Source organism: Vicugna pacos, chromosome 9, assembly GCF_048564905.1.
Source record: "Vicugna pacos chromosome 9, VicPac4, whole genome shotgun sequence".
NCBI lineage: Eukaryota > Metazoa > Chordata > Mammalia > Artiodactyla > Camelidae > Vicugna > Vicugna pacos.
This window is the reverse complement of record NC_132995.1, coordinates 11,815,176-11,836,017: the sequence shown is the minus strand read 5'-3', so window position 1 is coordinate 11,836,017 and position 20,842 is coordinate 11,815,176. Positions and strand designations below refer to the sequence as shown.

At 52.5% G+C, this 20,842-nt stretch overlaps 1 protein-coding gene across 1 annotated transcript in view; it reads right to left on the bottom strand.

The window, feature by feature from the left end:
* Positions 1–285: 285 nt before the first annotated feature.
* Positions 286–20,842, bottom strand: part of FCGBP (Fc gamma binding protein) — a 39,652-nt gene continuing 19,095 nt past the window's right edge. Inside the window, exons 8-20 of the mRNA XM_015248575.3 lie at positions 18,728–19,319; positions 18,421–18,620; positions 17,098–17,239; positions 14,495–14,832; positions 12,860–13,433; positions 11,913–12,529; positions 10,973–11,516; positions 9,339–9,910; positions 8,494–9,067; positions 7,258–7,457; positions 3,782–4,165; positions 576–847; positions 286–450 (exon numbers count right to left, since the gene is read on the bottom strand). Coding sequence (XP_015104061.2) covers positions 441–450; positions 576–847; positions 3,782–4,165; positions 7,258–7,457; positions 8,494–9,067; positions 9,339–9,910; positions 10,973–11,516; positions 11,913–12,529; positions 12,860–13,433; positions 14,495–14,832; positions 17,098–17,239; positions 18,421–18,620; positions 18,728–19,319 — 5,019 coding nt within the window. The 3' untranslated portion in view covers positions 286–440. The remainder of the gene's footprint in view (positions 451–575; positions 848–3,781; positions 4,166–7,257; positions 7,458–8,493; positions 9,068–9,338; positions 9,911–10,972; positions 11,517–11,912; positions 12,530–12,859; positions 13,434–14,494; positions 14,833–17,097; positions 17,240–18,420; positions 18,621–18,727; positions 19,320–20,842) is intronic.

Genomic DNA, 20,842 nt, shown 5'->3' with positions numbered 1-20,842 from the left:
TCTACTTCTTCCCTCCATCCAATTGTTCATCTTCTCAGCCATCTATACTTCTAATCATCCATTTCCCCATTTTCTCATTTCCCTACCCATCCCCTCCCAATCCACCCATCTATCTCCATCCATCCATCCATCCATCCATCCATCCATCCATCCATTCTCTCACCCCCTAATAAATATTCATCATGTACCAGATTCCTCAGGCATCTGACACCTGCTGTTCAGGACGGGAAGTCAGGGATGAGAGGCATAAATTAGATGCGTTGGTATGCAGTTTAGCTTAAGATATTTATTCAATGCTTTCACAGTTGGCCTCAGTGGCTCATCAAAGGGGTAGAGTGGGGTAGGGGCACACAGTCACAAAGTGACACAGTGCACCCTTCGATTACTGCAATCACCAGGGGGTTCAGGTTCTGACGTCCTCATTCCCAGTAGATGATTGATCAGTTGTGACTGCAAGAGACACACACTTAGCACTTCTTCGTGTAGACTGAGCACCCACCCTGACTGCCCCCTTCCCATGAGGGCCCAGGTGCCCCTGCCCCATGTAGCCTGGCTTCCAAGCTACATTCCCTCACCAGGGGGAGAAGTCCTGTGCTCTCCAGTTCTCCAGTGTTGTCTCCCCCTTGGAGTTATGCTCATCATCGGTCCCGGCCACGTCTAAGTTTCCGCAGGCCCCACACAGCATCCCAGCGTGGTCATCGCTGACGGCCACAGCCAGCTGCCCATTGGTGCCAAGCAGCACCTGAACCCCTGCCTTCTGCTGGACTAGCACGGAGCCATCAGGATTCTGACTCATGGACACAGATGTTAACACCTCAGCTGGGAGATCCACGGGGAGACCATTCACCTGGTGGTTGGTGGGGTTAGGGGGTGGGTAGAACAGAGGTGAGGCTGGGACCACAGAAGAGCTGTTATCTGGATGGAGACCCCCAGCAAGACAACAAACTCAAGGAGCAAAAGCAGAAGCAGAAGCTGAAAGAGATGAAGACCTGGATTGATGTCCTTTATGGAAAGATGAATACTTAAAAGATAGTTGGCAATTTGGGCAGATAGACAGAATGACAGAGTGGATGGATGGAGAGATGGATCAATGGATAATCAGGTGTGCACACAACATTCCAAGGGCAGCCAGGGGTGGAGGCAGGGAAGCACTTGTACCAGACAGATAAACAATCAAACCCCAGCATCATCCTGTCTGAGTCTAGTTTTCAAAATAAAAGAAACCTTGAGCGTGTCCTGTAAGTTACTGGTTCCCTAACAGGGCAACTTCATCCCTTATTTTTTCAATGCTGATGTCTGAAGACAAGTCATGATCCAGCAAGTACAATAATCATGTGAGAAAATGACTGTTTCTCTAGTATAGGCTGTGGACTCAGTAACCTTGTGAATTTTTTTCCTTTAAATAACTGTTGTCTGTTCTCATTGATGAGTTAATCCTTGTAAAGTCAGAAGCCCTAGCGAGCTTACTTTTTTCAAAGTAAAATTTTTTTCTAAATGCTCTTGTATATGACTCTTCCTCTGCCACAGATTGGAGAGATTGGTAGACAGGAAAGACAGGTAGATAGATCTGAAGAGATGGATGCATGGATAGATGGAAAGATGGAGGAAAGGAGAGAGGGAGAGAGACAAAGAAGGAAAAAAAGGAAGAGGTGGAAGAACAGATGGCTAGAAGGAGGGAGAGAAGAAGGATGGATGGATGCAGTGAAGGATAGTTGGAGAGGTGGATGGAAAGTTTCATCAGTCTCTAAAGGATAAGAACTGGCTCTATGTTATCTGTGTTACCCAGCACATGGCCTGGTGCAGAGGGAACAGGGCTGAATGTATTCGCCAAACCAAACTTCTCCTGCGTACCCTCTAGTGCCAGGCACTGATCTGGGTACTGGCTGACAAAGTGATGACCAAGATAAACAGGATCCCTGCCCACCTGAGGATTATATTCTAGTAATGGAGAAAGACGACCAACACAAACAAAGAAATTAATGGATAACTTCAGAGAGTGATAAGTGCCTTGAAGGAAATAAAAGACAGTAACAGCATTGAGACTGGGATAGAGAGGGAGGGTATCTGTAGGTAGTTGAGAAAGGCCTCTCTGTAGAAGCAATGCCAGAACCGAGATCTGAAGGATGAAAAGGAACCCATTCTTGGAAAATCTGGGAGGAAAGCATTGCGATAGTGGGAACAGCAAATGCAAAGGCTCTGGGGTTGGAACAAGCTTGGTTGGCTGTATGAATAGTATCAAGGCCAGTTTGGCCTATTATAAGCAGAGCCAATGAGGGAAGGAATTGTAGAAAATGAGGTTGGAGAGGCCAGCAGAAGTCATATCATACAAGGCCTTGCAGGCCCTGGAAGAGAGGTAGCTTAAGTTTAGAATGCTGTTTTGGGAAGCCACTGAAGAATTTTAAGCAGCAGAATGACCTGATCTGACTCACATTTCTAGAACATCTATCTGCTGTGTAGAGAACTGTTTCTTGATAGAGGAGCAAGAGGAGGCAGGAGTAGGGGTCTGTTCACCTGAATTATGAATCAAGCAGAGGGCCAGAGAAAAGGAGTGACTGGTCCAGATTACACTGAAGAGAGGACTCAAGCTTCCCAGCTTCCCTGCTTCCAGGGACCACATGAAGCTGAGTCTTGGACCATCTCCAGGCATTGGTGAAGGGATATAGACCATCCACTGGATGAGGAATGTGTGGAGCACTGGCTGTATCTCTCCACTGGACCCAGAAGACACCAGTGGATGTCCCTGCAATCAATGAACAGGCCATGGAACAGAGACATGGGAACTTTAGAGCAGCCTGCCATCTGTGTTTGGGTCCTAGGCTCTGTTACATAGGCCACGGCTGATTAGACGATGAGCTGGCATCAGCCCTCAGTTAGGCCAAGCAGATTCTCTCTCTCAGAAATTTGGGATTGGGGTGCTGAGAAACATGGGGTTTGGCAAATGCAAGACGTTTGTAAGCGAGTGGAAGTCAAGAGGCAGAAGAGAGGGCCCACTGGGGCTGGAATGGACTTACGAGACAGTGACAGGCCTAAGGGGGCCCAAAGATCAAGCTGAAGGACAGTTGAGGGAAAGGTTCAGTGGCCTGGAGTGGACAGAGTCCAGAGGACGTCCCCACTGGGCATGTCACTTGGAATCCGTCTTGGTCCCATGTATCCTCACAGTTACCACCAGCATCCCATTCCCATCAAAGTGGTTCAGAGCATGGCGCTGGTGGGTTCAAAATCTGGATCTCCCAGGCACTCTCTGAGTGACTTGAATAAATGACTTTTTTGGGGGTGGGCCCTAGTTTCCCCTCTGTGCAAAATAGGGATAATAATAATAATCCCTGTCTTGTTGCGAGGAGTCACAGAGAATGAAGCTGATCTGGTGAACAGCAAGTCTGAAAAATAGAGGTACAAATCCAGATAACACTGCCGGGGCACCTGGATCCAGCCACTCCTGAGGCTCTATCCCTGGATTTTCTAGTTATGTGGGCCAATACATTCATTTTTGCTCAAGGAACTCTGAATTTGGTTTCCTGTCACTTGCAACCAATAGACTCTTCATTAACATTAATATAAAAACTAATAAGTTACTTAAATGTGTTTTCACTCCTCAAGAATTCAGCCAGAACAGAGGGACTAAGTTTGAAGTGCTGAGACAAATATAAATCCAGAGAAACAAACTGCAGAGATCTGGGTAAGAAAAACAGGTAGTAAGACAGATGGGCAGCCAGGAATGTAAGGACACTGCAACAGGAAGAACAGAGCCCAGAGGAGACACTCACCCTGGGCCCAGGCTTACCCATACGCTGTTGTTCCGGGTCACAGTCACCAGCCCATCCCGGAAGAAGATGTGAACAAGGCCCACAGCTTCAGCTTTGTCATCGCAGGGCCAGACGTTAGCGATCACACGGTACCAAGGGATGGTCTCCTGTAGTCCTGAGCAGCGGAAAGAGAGCTCATAGATGCCCGGGGAGCTGACGGCAGTGCGGGCCCCGTTGAAAGTGGTGAGGTTGCCATCCACAGAGAGGGAACAGAGACTGTTGGAGACCCAGCAGTCCCGGACCCCAGCCTGGACCTTGCACACATGGCCTGTTGGGCAGCTGGCTGCCTGGCACGTCAGGCCGGTGCTTGAGGAACAGGAGCAGCGCTCGCTGCAGTCGGAGGTCATCAGGGAGGAGTTGACCTGTGCACAGAAAGGGGCTACGTTATGGCGGTGTGGTGGATTTGCAAAAACGGCCACAACCCTTCAACCTTCTGGATCCATGCAGAGTGACTTTGCAGCAACTCCCATTAAGAAATGGAGTTTATTTCCCCTTCTCCACGAATTTTGGCTGGCCTTAAGACTGTGTCTTAGTCACAACAATGCAGCAGAAGCAACGCTGTGCCGAGTTCAAGCCAGTAACTCAACAGACCTTACAGCTTTACCCTCTCTTTCTCGGAACACTGCTCAGCCCCTGGCCTGCCTAAAGATGAGAGACCCATGGAAGAGAGACAGCCAGACCTCAGCTAATCCAACCGGGGGACTACAGATGTAAGAGCCAGTCCAGGGGACGGCAGAAGAACTGCCCAGCAGAGCCCAGCAGAGCCCAGCCCCAACTGCAGAGCTCAGCCCCAACTGCAGAGCTGCAGGATTGTGAACTACACAAACAGTTGTTTTAAGCGACTATGTCTTGGGGGAAGTTTGTAGCCCTGCAAAAGCTAACTGATATGGGTAGGAGTGGGCACTGGAGACATCCCAGAGCCCTGGTACCCACAGCCCAGAACACGGGGCTCCTGAAACCCAATTCCAGGAAAGGGACTTCTTCCTGGTTTTCTCCTGCCTGATGGGCTGTTCTTTCTTCACTGCACTTTTAAGTTCCTCTTTATCTCCCAAATCCTGAACACTATCCTGCCCAGGGCTCAGTCCTCAGACCTGTTCCTTCTCTAAACTACACTTACTACCTGGTGATGTCACCAAATCCCATAAAACTAAAAGCAGTATCTGATCTTCAACTGAACCCCGGCCTGGGGTGGGGATGGGGCGTGGGTAATTGTCTTACAGACCATTACTGGGACAATTGGTGAAATTCGAATAAAATCTTTAGATTAGATAACAGTATCGAATCAGCGTTAATTTCTTGACTTTGAATTGTACTGTGGTCATATCAAATGTGTTTCCTTACTCTTAAGAAACCCATGCTAAAGTATTTAGGGGTAAAGGGGCACTATGTTTGCATCACACTGTCAAATAGTCCTAAAAAAATAGTGCGTGCATGTAGAGAGAGAAAGGATGATAAAGCACTTGGCAAAAAGTCAAAGAACCTGAGGGAAGGATATGCAGTTCTTTGTACTATTCCTGCAATTTTTTTTTACCATTTTTTATTGATTTATAATCATTTTACAATGTTGTGTCAAATTCCAGTGTTCAGCACAATTTTTCAGTCATTCATGGACATATATACACTCATTGTCACATTTTTTTCCTCTGTGATTTATCATAACATTTTGTGTATATTTCCCTGTGCTATACAGTGTAATCTTGTTTATCTATTCTACAATTTTGAAATCCCAGTCTATCCCTTCCCACCCTCTACCCTCCTGGTAACCACAAGTCTGTATTCTCTGTCCATGAGTCTTTAGATTCCACATATGAGCGATCTCATATGGTATTTGTCTTTCTCTTTCTGGCTTACTTCACTTAGAATGACATTCTCTAGGAGCATCCATGTTGCTGCAAATGGCGTTATGTTGTCGGTTTTTATGGCTGAGTAGTCTGCAATTTTTTTTAAGTTTGAATTCTTTAAAAGTTTGAGAACTTTAAACGAGGTGAATACATTTAATTAAAAAATAATTTAAAAAAATAATGACCATCTCTATACTGATGACTCCCACATTTGTGCCTCCAGCCCAGACCTCTCCTCTGAATGCCAAATCCACAAATCTGAGAAATCTAGCACAGGCAGAGTGGTCAAGGCTGGGATGGGGAAACACAGGGGTCTGTGGAGTCCAGAGGAGGTGCCTAACTCGGCCTAGGGGATCAGGGAGGGCTTCCTGTAGGTGGCGAGACCTTAAGAGAGGAGTAGAAGCTTGGCATCTCCTTCCCCAGAAGTCCTGTACTTCCAGACCCTCTAGCCTACCTTTCTGCTATTAATGAAACTGGGATGAATGGGGATAGGGTGTGGTAATCTGTCTTTCCTTTATTTGACAAATATGCTTTTGAAGAAGTAGGACAGCCTAGTAGTTCGGATGGTGAGCCCAGGCTGCTGGGGCATGAGTCCCAGACTCCCCACTTGCTAACGGTAACCTTGGGCTGACTTCCCTTTGTCACAATTTCCTCATCCATAAAACAGGAAAAATAACAATAGTGCCTGTCTCATAGAACTATTGTGACTATTAAATGACTTAACATCTGTAACAAACTGGGTGCATAGTAAGAGCTCAAAAAATATCAATCACAAAAATAAATCAACTATTAACTTTCAGTTCCCTTCATTAAAAGATTGATAGCTGTGCTACCTACTGTGCTGCTGAAAATTACTCTTATTTTTACTGTGATGAGCATGGAGGGTGAGGCCCAGTGCTCAGTGGGTGCCTAGCATATACAATCACAGCCAATCCTCAGACACCTATGGTGCACGGATGATGATCAACCCCATTTTACAGATGAAACAAATGAGGCTTAGGGAGGGGGGCTGTAGCAGGCCCTATAAGGGCCCCCAAAAGATATCAGACCCTAATGCCTAGAACCAGTCAATGTTATCTTATCTGGAAAAAGGGTGTTTGCAGATTTGATGAAGGATCTTGAGATGGAGAGATTATCCTGAGTGGGCCTTAATACAATCTTGTATATCCTTATAAGAAGGAGGCAGAGGGAGATTTTACAACACACACAGAAGAGGAGGGGGAATGTGACACTGCAACAGAAATTGGAGGGACATGGCCACAAGCCAAGGAGCTCCTGCAGCCACCAAAAGCTGGGAGAGGCAGGGAACAGATCCTCCCCTAGAGCCTCTGGAGGGAGTGCCGCCCAGCCAACCCAGCCCAGTCATACTGATTTCTGACTTCTGGCCTCCAGAACTGTGGGAAAATAAATTTCTCTTGTTTTAAGCCACTAAATTGCTGTCATTTGCCACAGCAGTCACAGGAAACTAATATAGGGACGTTACCAGCACTGAGTCACACAGCAGGGAAAGGATGGTGGCTTCTCTGCCCCCAACCTTGAGGGGGTCAGCACAGAAACTCTGAGTCTCCCTCAGGCTCCTCCACCCGCCCTGCCCACCTTAAGTTCCTGCTCACCGGCAAGTACCGGCCGTCATGCGTGCAGCCGCAGTCTTGGACAGGGATGCAGATACCCTGGGACAGTACGTAGCGATCATCACACTCGCAGCCTTCAAAGCAGCGAGTGGTGCAGCCCGTGAGGCCAGAGAGAGCTGCACAGGAGCCCTGGCAGGAGCGCGTGCAGGTGGAGTAGTGGCTGTGAGCAGGGCACTGGAGCGCTGTGGAGAGAAGAGGCAGGGTGGGGTCATGCCTGCACCTGAACACCGAATAATGAACAGGGGTACTGGACACCCAGCTCTGGGCTAGTGGTGCTGGGGACACAAGCAATGAAGATAGCTCAAGGCCCTACACTGTGAGCTCATATCAGTGGGACAGATAGTAATAGCCCAGTGTGCTCAGGGCTACACTGGGGAAATACAGACAGAAGCTGAGGGCCAGGACTGGGGAAGCAGAGGCAGAGGGGTCAGGGCCAGGATGGGAGCTGTAAGGCCCAGGGGAAGCATCCAGGGTGAGCTTCCGCTGAGCAACTGGTGGATGGTGCAGCTACCTTGAGATGAAGACCAGGGTAAGGGAATAGGAGGATCAGGTTTGAGATGAGATGCTGATGTCATATGGGAACACAGGAGGTGTGAGGGACCCTAGGGACGCCGAGGGGAAAGTATCCAGGAGGCCCCTCTACCCCTGAGGCTGGCAGGCAGGACAGAGGTCAGAGCTGGAGATAGACAGCATCCACTGTCAGCACTGATGACAAAATCAAGGCTATGGGGGTGGATGATGGGCCTGGACCTAGGTCCTGTCCTGAGGAGAGTGAAGGAGACCTGGCCCTGCCCTGGGGGTATGAAGGGAACAAAAAATCTCTGACTGGGAGTATCTAACAGGTAGAGTCTTGGGGGTCTGAGGGAGCTGCAGCCTTGTCTGGAAGAGTCTGAGGATATGGTCCCATCCTGGGGGGTCTGGGTGAGGCACAGACTCAGGCTTTATTATGTGAGCTTCTGGCCTGCCCGACCTGCCCTCCCAGGTCCCCACAGAAAGGGTCCAAGATGGGCCCTGAGAAGAACTCTGTCTGAGGTCTCAGGAGAGCAGGCCCCTGAAAGGAGTCTGAGAAGGGTCAGTCGGCAGGCAGGAGGGAAGCCAGCAAGGTGTGTGGTGGGAGGAGCTGGGGGCTGCTCCTGAGATGCAGACAGGACAGGGAGCAGGATAGGGGGCGCCCCCAAGCTTGGGTGGAAGTCTTCCCTAGGGCCCATGGACACTCACGGCAGAAGCTATCCGTCCTCCAGGCCTTCATGGTCACACCAGCTGCCTGGCAGGCTGCCATGTAGTCTGCTAGGCTGCGGCAGAGGACGGCAATGCTGCCCTTCTGGGCACAGAGGTCGTACACGCATTGGCGGAAGTACTCCGAGGGGCTCACCACTGCATGGCAGGCTGAGAAGGGGCCGTTAGGGTCCCGGAGCTCCCCGCAGGCTTCGAGGCTCTCGTATGGGGCTGTCTCCTCTGCCGAGCACACAGGGCAGCCTTGGGACCCACAGCCCTCGTCACAGCCCTCAGAGGAGCCGGGCGCCCGCCACGCTGTTCCAAAGGCATCCACGCTGGAGGCCACGACACCAGTGGGCAGGACAAAATCGTCACTCCAGTTGCCATTGAAGTTCCCACAGAGGCCACAGAGCCGGCCATGGAAAGGGCTAGGGATGGATATGAGGATGTGGGCATCGCCATCAAAGAGAAGCCGCAGGTCCTTGGTTGTCTGTAGAATCATGTGCCGGCCCTCGGCAGTCACCCGCACATGACCCACAGCCACAGGCAGGGCTACGGCCTCGCCATCCACAGTGACCTGGATGGAAGGGCCAGATAGGTCAGGGACTCAGAACCACAGGTAGGGCAGGCCCCTCAGACCCCTAGGGTGAGCCATGTCCCCCACAGACTTCCTAGGGCAGGGTTGTGTCCCTGCCGCAGCCCCCAGGGCAGGGCAGTGTCTCAATTAGTCCCCTTGGGGTGGGGTCACACCTCTCTAAAAACCCCTAGGGTGGGCCCTGTCCCCCTCAGAGCTCCCAGGGTGGGGTCATGGTGCTTTCAGCCTCCCAGAGCAAGGCCATGTCACTTACGTTTGGTCCCTGAGCCAGGCCCACAACCTGACCAGCCACAGTGACCACCAGACGTTGGGGCTCTCCTGATGCGTTCTTCTCAAGCACGATGGTAAAGTCCTCATCCTCAGGCTGTGGGTGGCAGACCTGGGCCAAGATATAGGAGCAGGAGCCATGCAGGTCATAGACACGTCCATCAAGGGTCACGTAGTGGATGCCCCCGCTGGCCAGGCAGCGGCCACAGCCTGTAGGGTAACAGGCCTGGACGCCGTCCTGTAACCGGCACTCCTCATAGGGCCCGCAGGCCTTGCCCTCCTGGCAGGTGACCCGGCCACCGGGCCCACACTCACAGCGCTGCTCACACTCAGGACCTGGGTAGAAGGCTTCACCCAGCGGGTAGTAGCGGCCCTCGTGGAGGCAGCCACACTGGCCCACAGGCACGCAGGTGTCTCCACTGAGCACGAAGCCGGCATCACAGACACAGCCCTCACGGCAGGTGGGCTCACAGCCCTCGGGCGCCGAGAGGCTGGGGCAGCTCACAGGGCAGGAGTCACCGCAGAGCTTGTAGTGGCTGTTGGCGGGGCACTGGAGGGCTGTGGGGACAAGAGAGGAGTGAGCCGGGCAGATGGGAGGGAGGAGGACCCGGGGAGGCACAGAGTGGGAGAACCTGTCCAGGTGAATCTGAGCATATTTCCTGAGTGAATCTGTCCAGGGATCTGTGTCTGACCCCGTACGTCTAGGTGGGCGATTCAGTGTGGGGATCTGGGGGCCAAGTCTCTCTGACCAAGTGGTGTATCAACCTGATCAAGTATTTCTGAAGATCAAGTCAATCTGACTGGGTGAATTTAACCATGTGTATCTGACCGAGATATGCAAGATTAGAACCAACTGTATCTCAGTCTGTGAATCTGGCTGTGCTGTGGGGTCAGATGGACCTTGTATGCCACCAAAGTACACCTGTCTGACCTGAAGCCTCTGAGGGACTCTCTCCGACAGGGTCTGTGTCAGCGTGTGACTCTCACCACACGAATCTGATTGGGTGAAGCTGACAGGATAAATGTGACCAGGAGATTGGCCTGAGGGGAACTGCCCATGATCTGACCACGAATCTGTATGTATCTGCCGGGGGCTATGTCAGGGTCATGATTCTACTTAGGTGTAAGTGTAACTATCTAGTGCCTAAGTGTATCTCAGTGTAAATCTAACCAGGTATCTCTAACCAGAGGAACCCTTGTCTGAGATTATCAGACCAATTCTATCTGACCTTGTGTATTTCCCTGTCTAGGGGCATCTGACCAGGTGTAATTCTTCAGGTCTCTGACTAGGAGTAGCTGAGAGAATTGACTTGACCAGGTGTACCTCTCTGTGCGGTTTGGAGAGGGTCAGCCACACTCATCTGAGTTCATGAATCCCGGAGAGTGAACTGGACTGAAGGATTCTGACCAGGAGTATCTGAGCCACCCCATTACAATATGTGACCTAGCGTATTTCCATGTGTGAATGCAAAGGTGTTTCTTTGACAGAAGATATCTGGGCTCTGGGGAAGCAGGATGGTGCCTAAGCCCCCCGGAGGAAAAGGCTCTTATCTTAAAGCCTTGTGAAGGGGAGAGGCGTGGAGACCCCTGCTATGTGGCCCATTTAGGATCAGTACTCACGACAGAAGTCAGGCCGCCTCCACTCGCCGAGCTGGGCCCCAGCAGCCTGGCAGGCTGCCACATAGGCGGCCACGGCAGGGCAGAGGCCTCCCGGATGGCCCTGAGCCTGGCAGGCGTCCAGCAAGCAGGCCTGGAAGTACTGCTCGGGCGGCACGAGGCTGTGGCAGGGCGCCAGTGGGCTGTCGGTGGCTGAGATCACGCCGCAGGCGTCGGGGCCGCCGAAGGACTCCTGCTGCTCCGGCGTGCAGGGCTCCGGGCAAGGTCCGGGCACACACTCCCCGCAGCCCTCAGCGCCGCCCACCTGCCAGTCGCCAGGGTTCCCGTCCACCGCGTTCAGGTCGTCGTTGGGGTTCTGGTTGTAGTTCCCACACAGGCCACAGAGGGTGCCCGCGTATGCCGCTGGCACGTGAAGGCGCACATTGCTGTTTCCGTCGAAAGCCAGCGAGATCCCGGCGGCGGTGGTCACCACCACGTCGGCTCCGCTCAGGTGCGCGTGCAGGCGCGAATCCAGCTGGAAGGGCAGCGCCACCAGCTGGCCGTCCACCTGCGGGCGCGGAGTTGGGGTTAGCGTAGTGAACATCACGGGCACAGGTTTGAATCCTGGACCCACTTTCTGGGGTGGAGGGGGCAGGTACCCTGAGCATGTGACCTCCCCCCTTGTAATAATAATAGTCGTAGTAATAATGATGAGCATCTATAGACACGGTGTCACTGACTCCTCACACTACCCTCTGAAGCAGGCACTTAGACCCATTTTACAGAGGAATAAAGGCTCAGAGATAGGAAAGACACTGCTCCAAGCCATCTAGCTCCAAAGCTAGAACCCCTCCATCTGGCCCACTAACCTGTGAAAAGTGGTCGGGGTATTTGGCGGATCCCTAGCTTTCCCAGGTAACCCCGGGGCTGGCACATGCTCTTGTCTGACCCATAGACCCCTCACCTGCAGCTGCCGGGGCCAGCCGGCACTGAGGGTGAAGCTGTGGCCGTAGATGTGCAGGGTGACAGTGCGGGTGTAACTGACGGCCTGGCTGCCCCGGTGCTCATTGGCTACAGTGACGGTGAAGTTCTCAACCCCCAAGGGTAGTTCATTGCAGGGTGCACTCAGCAAGTACTCGCAGGTGCCTTGGAAGTCAAATCGGTGCCCATCCAGGGTGATGTAATGAGGGTCACCCCAGGCCTGACACTCAGTTGTGCTGACAGGGTGGCAGCCGTGCTGGCCTGAGGGCAGCAGGGCACATTCTTCACCTAGCCCGCAGCTGGCAGGCTTGCAGACCAGTGAGCCACCCCCAGGCCCACACTGGCACTGTTGGGAGCAGGTGGCATCAGACCAAAACTCGCTGCCTGGCTCGTGGTAGGTGCCGTTGGCCCAGCAGCCGCAGCCACCATCCAGGGGGACGCAGTGGTCGGCACTCCATACGAAGCCTGAGTCACACTGGCAGCCCTCAGCGCAGGGGCCCTCACAAGGGGCTGAGGTTGTGGGGGGCACAGGAGACGGGCAGCTGGCCGGGCAGGGTGGGCCACAGAGCTCGTAGTGGCTGTTGTCGGGGCAGGGGATCTCTGTGGGTGGATGAAGGGGTGGGAGAGAGAGAAAGAGAGAGAATGGTGTCAGGGGGTGGGGTCTGAGGATAGGGTAGAAGGAGACAGAGACCAAGAGAGACAGAGCAAGAGACAAAGAGAGACTCGGTCAGAGACAGGGAGATAGAGAATGAGAAACATACAGAGACAAAGGGAGACGCCAATATGAGCGCCAAGAGACTGAGACACAACAACAAAAACAGACAGACAGAAAGAAACAAAAAGACCCAAAAGGACTGGAGTGAACCCAAACCAGCCTGGAAGAGGCAGGACCCCGGGCCCTAGCTCCTGCTCTGTTCCCCCAACACTTACCACAACCGGCCTGTGCCCTCCAGTCCTCAATGACAACCCCAGCTGCCTGGCAGGCCGCAGCATAGGCGGCTAGAGCCTGGCAAAGTATGTCGTGGGCCCCACCGCCCAGGCAGACATCCAGAACGCAGCCCTTGAAGAAGCTATCGGGGGCCACGTGGTCATGGCAGGTGGCAAAGGGGCCTCCGGTGCCAGGGGCCAGGGGTCCACAGAAGCCAGAGCCCCCATACTCCTCCATTTGGTCCTCGGTGCAAGTTGGGCAAGATCCTTGACATTCGTCCCAGCACAGTGGGTCCCAGCCTGGGGCCCTCCAGCTGCCACCCCAGATGGGTATGGAGGGAGCCAGTGTGCCGTTCGGGAAGGCTTGGTCGTTGCTGAAGTTGCCATCCATGTTCCCGCACAGCCCACACACCGCGCCATGATAGCTACTGGGCAGCGTGACCTCCACGCGCCAGTCCCAGTCATAGCTGACCCGCAGCCCGAAGCTGGTGGTCAGCACTGCTTTTGATGCGCCCTGGGTCACTGAAAGCTGTCCACCGGCTACAGAAACAGGCAATGCTGTCAGCACACCGTTCACCTGCAGGAGGATGGGAAGGGAGGCAAACACAGGTCACTTGAGATGCAGAGGCCCAGCTTTGGTCCCCTGCCTCCCTCCCTCATCCACGGCTGGGAGCTGCCAAGGCCTTCCTCACCACTGACGGTCATATAGTCGTTTGACAAACATTACGGACTTCTGCTCTAGTCCAGGCCCTGGAGAATGAAACCCGACTCTGCTGCTTTTTCTGGGTTTCTCTCTTGATCTCCATCTACCTCTTTTCTCTGTCTCTCCCTGTTGTCCCCCCCCCCCACTTTTTTTATTTTTACATCTTGACCTCTCTTTCTCACTCTGGTCTCTCTGAGTTTCTCTGACTCCAGCCCCCTAACCCCCAATATGTGTGTTACTTTCGCTCTCTGGGTTTATCTCTCTCTGGGTCTTTCTCTGGGTCTAACTCACTTACTGCCTTCCTCTCTCATTTCCTGTGCTTCTCTGTGTGTCTGGGCATCTCTTCCACTCTCTCCCCATTGTTTATTGAGTGCTTACCCTGTTCCATACCTCATTCTCTCTCCCTGTGAGCTGCCATTAACCTGCATCCCCCTTACCTTGGGCAGAAAGGGCAGCCCATCTCTCTCTCTCTCTCTCCATCTCCCTGAATTTCTCTCCATGTTGGAGGCTCTGGGCCTTTCATTTGTTTCCTTACAAATATTCAAGGGTGTTCACCTGGGTCAGGCCCTCAGCTGAGCACTTTACATACATACATGCATCACCTTACTGTGGGGCAAGGCCTGCTATGATCACCACTTCATGGATAAGGAAATGGAGGCCCACCAAGTCAAGTCATTTGCCCAACATCACCCAGCTCATAAAGAATTCTAACCCAGGTCTCTAAAAAGGCAAATTCTGAAGTCCTACATTATAGCCCTTAACAAAGGGCTAGATTCATTTAATTCCCAGTAGAGGGGTGATGTCTCTGCTATAATTATTGCTGCTCTTGCTGACACTTTGTTCCAGGACCAAGGGAAGAGAGAGAGTATGAGCTCCTAACTGTGACCGGCAGGACCCTTCCCACCCTACTGGGGGGCTCAAGGGACCATCCTTACCCGGACTTTGCCGATTTCGCCTTTGTGGATGGAAATGTTGGTGTTGAGGGTAGTCACAGTGACCAGTCTCACAAAGGACACGGCAGGGTTGCCCCGGTTCTCATTCTTGGTGGTGACAGTGAAGGGTATCAGGTCCTGGGCATTGACTCCTGGGCAGCTGGTTGATGCCAGCACATAGTTACAGGTGCCCTGGAAGTCAAAGTGCCAGCCGTCGAAGGAGTGGTAATGTGGGTCGCCCCAAAGCCAGCACATGACCTCGTAGTTGGGCACACACACGCCCTGGCCATCCTTGTCCTTGCACGTCTCCTGTGGCCGACACGTCACATTGTGGCACGGGTCTGGGGGCAGAGGAGAGAGGACTTTCAGGGGCTGCCCAGCGTAAGGCCAGCTGCTTCCCAGCAGCAGCCCCAGGCTGTGCCAGGGATACTGGCTCTAAGGGTTACCGTGTGTGAGACCAGATTGCAGGGTCCCTATATCTGAGATGCAAGCACTACAGTCTGCTGTTTCTGAGACCAGGCGCTGAGGCCCCTCTATGTCTGAAACTCAGGCCAAGTGGTGGACTGTGTCCAAGACCCTGTCAAAAGTCCCCACATCTGAGATGCAGGCCCTGCAGTTTGCTGTCTGAGACCTAGGACCCAAGGTCCTTTCAGCCAAGACCCAGAATCTAGGGTCTCTACATCTGAGACCCAGGTTCTGGGGTCCCCTGGCTTGAGATCTCAGCCCCAGAAGACTGAGGTCTGAGGCCAGAGCCCTAGGGGTTCCTGTGTCTGTGACGCCAGCCCCGTGGGCATCCATGAGGACACCCACAGCCCAGGGTTCTCTGTGTTCAAGGCCTGGGCCCCGGGTTCCCCCATCCCTGAGCTCCTAGCCTCCTGGGGGCCACCAGCTGAGACCAGGTCCTGGAGGTCTCTGTGCCCAAGACCAAGGTACTGCAGGAACTTTCTGGTGAAAAACTAACCACAGAGGCCCCAGCATTTGAGACCCTGACGCTGGGGTCCCTGTATCTAAGGCTTATGGGCCTCAGGATCGCTCTTTGCAAGACTCGATCTCCCTGGGGTTGCTGCACCTGAAACCCTGGCCTTGGGGGAAAACTCATTTCTGAGGCCCTACCTCCAAGGGACTCTTTGTCCAATATGCTGTCCCTAGGGCTACTGAATCTGTGACCCCAGTCTTTGCAACCCCTATGCCCAACCCCAGTCTTAAACTTCCTTTTCTGTCCCCCTGCGCCAATTTTCTATCGACTGCCCCTTAGCTTCAAATCCACGGAGAGAGTTAGGCTTTGTCAGCAGAGGGCGCTGGAGGGTCATAGCAGGAGGAAGGGGCGTCTGGTCATGCTTCCAGCAGGATTTGTTCTCCCGGCTCCTGGTGACGAGCAGGGCCAGTAGTATGGGGGACACCCACCCAGGGAGGTCCACTGGTTCTAGCTGGTTTCCCAGCGAGTCACTCTGGCAGGCAGCTTCCCAATGAGTTTTACCAGCAAAAATCCCAATGGAGTTTTCCTGACCAGCCGGCGCAAGCTCCCTATCACCCTTCAATAAGATCTGTGTCTTGGCCTTGGATTGGGAGCCCTCTTCCCAATTCCTCCCTTCCTTGGGTCCTCTGCTGTAGCCTTTGGGGCCAGGGTTGCTCCCTACATCTGCTCTTCTTGTGTTCGTTAGCGTTCTTTTTATCCCTTGGAAGTCAATCCCTATTACAAGCAAAGAATCCTATTAAACTTTCCCTATTTAAGCTACTGTGTGGCTTCTGCCTCCTGATTGGACTCCGACCATGATACCCCAGTCCCTGGGAGCCCCTGTTATCTTGCCCATCAGCCCTGAGGGCTCAATCAGCTCTGGAGGTATATCCCTTATCCTTGGGAATAAGGGACTTACTCCCTGCCCTTCACCCTAAGAAACAGTCCTGGGGGGTGCTCTGTGTCTTAGACTTAAACTGGGGAGGGTGTCTCCTATCTGAAACTGTGTCCCTATAAATCTTGACCCTCCACTTGAGGTGGGTCCTGTATCCAAGATCCTGGCCTTGGTAGGGTCTCTGCCTGAGAACTCAGGACTCTGCTTCCTGCCCTGTCCCTGTAGGCCCCAGTCTCCCCTACCCCTGGGGCATGGTGTCTGAAGCCGTGAGCCTAACCCCACAAACCAGTGGTCAGCAAACTATGTGCTGCCAGCTGCCTGTTTCTGTAAATAAAATCTTACTGGAGTCACATCCCTTCACTCACATAGTCTACAGCTGATTTCACGCCGCAGTGCAGAGTTGAGTAGTCGTGACAGAGACCATATGGCTTGCAAGTTTAAATATTGACCATCTGGCCTTTTAGGGAAAAAGTCTGCCTGCCCCTGCCTTACACTGAAGGTCTCTGCCAACTACCCTGGGAAACCCAGCCTGAGGGTCCCCACAGCCTGGATTCTACCAGAAGGGTCCCTGACTCCCAGCCTGGAAGGCCTCTGCCCCTGGTCCCAGGAATTCCAGCCTAAGGGTCCCCAGGTCTGAGAATTCAATCTTTAGTCCTCTGTGCTTCCCATCATGAAGATCCAGGTCACCCCAGCCTCAGCTCCAGAGTCCCTGTCCTCTTTTCCCCAGCCACACCAGCCCCAGCCCCAACCCAGCACCTTTGGTGACGCAGCTCAGGACGCCTCCAGAGGGCTCGCACACCTGCCCTAGACTGCAGCTGTGGTTCTGGCATGCCAGGCCTTTTCCGGGGTGGCACACGCACTGTTGCTGGCAGTTGTCAATGAGTACTGCTTGCTCGGGCTGCAAGGGGGACAGAGGACATGGCTATCAGGGTGGGAGCTGGCTCTAGCAACTCCAGTGTTCTGGGCACAAAGGGGTCTGGAGGACATAAAAGGGACATCTTCCAGCAGGATGGCCCCTTGTCTGTGGCCTTGGGGGTCAAATTCATTCATTCACTTTCATTCATTTACTCACTCAGTTATTTATTCCAAAATCTCCACTGAATGTCTGCTGTGTAGGAGAAATGATACATTATAGGAATTAAGAGCAAAGATTCTGGAGCAGATTGCCTGGGTCTGAAGCCTGTTTCTGTTATTTCTGAGTTATATCACTCTGTGCAAATTGTTTAACCTCATTCTGCCTCAGTTTCCTCACCTGTAAGTTACAGGTAATAAAAGCACCAACTCCTGAAAATATAACTGAATTACCAATACATATAAAGTATAGATGAAATGAAAAGGGATTTCCTTTAAACATCCAGACTGGAGAGGAAACAGGGGTAGAGATGAAACAAGACTGGGAAAATGTTGGTTAGTTTGGAAGCTGAGTGGCAGTACATGGAGAAGTATTGTACTTGACTTTTGCACGTGTAAAAAATTTTATAATACAAAGCTTATATATTCATGTAATGCATGTATATTATACATATAGCACTTAAAGCAGTAATCAGCACATAGTAAGCATCATCTACCTATTTGCTGTCAGTATTATCATTCATAGTAGGAGAAAAACAGAGAGGGTCCATATCCTCACAGAGCCCTCAAATCCTTGAGGGAGACTGACTTTAGATGAACACACACTCAAATCCAAGGAAAAGGAATAACTCTGAGAGAGTAGGAGAGGGAAGCCAAGGGAGTTAGCCGCTGGTATAACAGAGACAAAATCTAGACCTGGGATTCAAAGCCGAAACATGACCTGGGGAGCCAGGGGAGGGTTTCAAGTTGCAGGACCTATGGTCATATTCAGAAAGGTCTTTCCAGCTACCGTGAGGACAGCGGTCCAGAGGGAGGGAGCAAAAGTGAGGGCTGGGAGGGAGCAAACTGGGAGAGGACAAACTGGACCATGGTAGGGCCATGGGGAGGGGAAGGATGGGTGGGAGGGACATACAGGAGGCCTAGTGGACAGGCTGTGGGGCTGATGGGTAGTGGGAGGGGGGTTCAGCATGTAGCCCCCGGCTCTGCCCGGGATGACTGGGTTCCTACCTCATAGTAGATCCCATTGCTGAAGCAGCCGCATTCCTGGATGGGCACGCAGGCTTGGCCGTCATTGAGGAAGCCGGAGTCACACTGGCAGCCCTCGGCACAGGTATCCGGGCACTGTGGAGACTCACTGAGCGCCGAGCAGCCCAGGGAGCAGGTGTCCGCACACAGCTCGTAGTGGCTGTTAGCGGGGCACTGCATCGCTGCAAAGAGGGGGTGCGGGTCAGAGCCCCCGGGAGTGAGGGGCTGCAGGGCCCAGGGTCTGCCCCTTCTGTGCCTCTGCCTCCCACTTGCTCTGCCCCTCACTCACGACAGAAAGATTCGGTCCTCCAGGATTCCACGTGGCCTCCAGCCGCCTGGCAAGCACTCACATAGGCATGAATGTTGTTGCAGAGAATGCTCTCATTCCCACCCCCCACGCAGAGATCAAAGACACAATCTTGCAAGGGACCCTGGGGATCCACCAGCTCGTGGCAGGTGGCCAGCGGCCCAGTGGTGCTGGTGAGGAGCCCGCAGAAATTTTCCTGCTCGTACTTCTCCTGCAGCTCAGGTTCACAATTAAAGTCAGAGTCGCAGTCCCCGCCAGGCTGGCAGGTGGGCGGTGGCAGACAAGGAGAGTCCTGCACTGCCTCCTCCCAGGAGTTGCCGAACTCATTGGAGCTGCCTGCCTGTGAGCCATCGGGCTTCTGGAAGTCATCCTTGGGGTCGTCGTTGTAGTTCCCGCACAGGCCACACAGCTGTTCATAGTAGTTGCCTGGGACGGTGACCCGCACGTTGTACATGAGGTCGTAGGCCACTCGCAGGCCAAAGTCAGTCTCGATCACAACATCCGAGCCATGCTGGTAGGCACGGACCTGGCCCTCGGCCAGCACCACTGGCAGCCTCATGTCCACACCGTTCACCTGGGAGGTGGGAGATGCTGTGCTTCAGAGGGTACCCTTTGAGAGGGCAGACCCAAGATCAAGCCCCTGCCCGACATGGAAGATCCACATGACCACACTCTTTGGGTCTTAGTTTCCATTATTTCTAAAATGGGCATAATAATAGGGTCTTGTAGTGGGTTGAATGGTGGCCCCCCAAAGATATGACCATCCAGAACCTCAGAATATGACCTTTTTTGGAATAAGCGTCTTTGCAGATGCAAGTAGCGTAATGATCTTGAGATGGGATCATCCTGGATTAGGGTGGGCCCTATGTCCAATGAAGAATGTCCCTAAAGAAGCCAGAAGAGGAGAAGATACAGAAACACACAGAGGAGGAGGCCATGTGATGATGAAGACAGAGGCAGAAGTGACGTGGCCACAAACCAAGAACACCTGCAACCACCAGAAGCTGGAAGAGGCAAGGGGGGATTCTACCCCAGAGCCTTTGGAGGGGGTGCAGCTCTTGCCAACACTTTGATTTTGGACTTCTGGCTTCCGTAACTGTGAGAAAATTTCTGTTGTTTTAAGCCACCAAGTTGGTGGTAACCTGTTACAGCAGAACAGATGCAGGTCTCAGTGGAGCTCCACCCTTACCCGCTATCGTTTATTCACCTCTTACTGCTGTGATAGACAGTGCAGTGATTGACTCCAGAGTCATCGGCCTGGGCTCAAATGCATCTCTGCCCCTTACTCTCTGCGAACTTGGGCAGGCGAATCACCTCTGTTTCTGTTTCCTCATCTACTGTGTGGGAATGAGGTACCTACCCCATAGATTAGGTACCTCATTTGGATTAGATATATTGAAATTTGGAAAGTGCTGAGGAATGTGTCTGGCACAGAATGGGTGTTCTGGGAGCATTCGCTGTTATTATTAGCCATAGCTGGAGGTTTTTATTTTGAGGAGTGAGTGCTAAGAATTTTTGCTTTAAGCATCCCATGGGTGGAAAGTCAGGCTAAATTTCTGGGGGAAATGAACTTCTAATCCATGAGTCAAGAACTAGTGGTTTTCAGTTGAAGGCTGCTGGGCACCAACAAAGCCTCGTAAACCCACCCCCGATTAAGACAGTTGCTCATCCTTCCTGAAGGCAGATGCGATGAGCATTAGATCCTTTTGGAAGTGTGAGGAATCAGAGAAGGCAGGAGAAAGACACGCTCCTGACTGAATCTCCTAAAAACAGTCAACCACCATACTTCCCAAGCAGGGATGAGTAGTGGTTAAGGACAAGTGACGCAACTTCTGTGCCTCAGTTTTCTCATCTGTAAAGTGGGCTAACAGTAATTTCTACCCAAGAGAGAACCTGGGGGATTCAGTGAGATGTAAATAACAAGAACACTCACAATTCATATTAATTTAGAGCCAACCATATGGCAGGCACTTTTCCAGGAGCTTTGGCTACATGAGAGACTATATAAAAGCATCTAACACATGTTCAGTGCATAGTGAGCCCCTGAAAAAGTCAGCTACTGATCAGCATCCTCATTGTCAATACTGCTACTAGTAC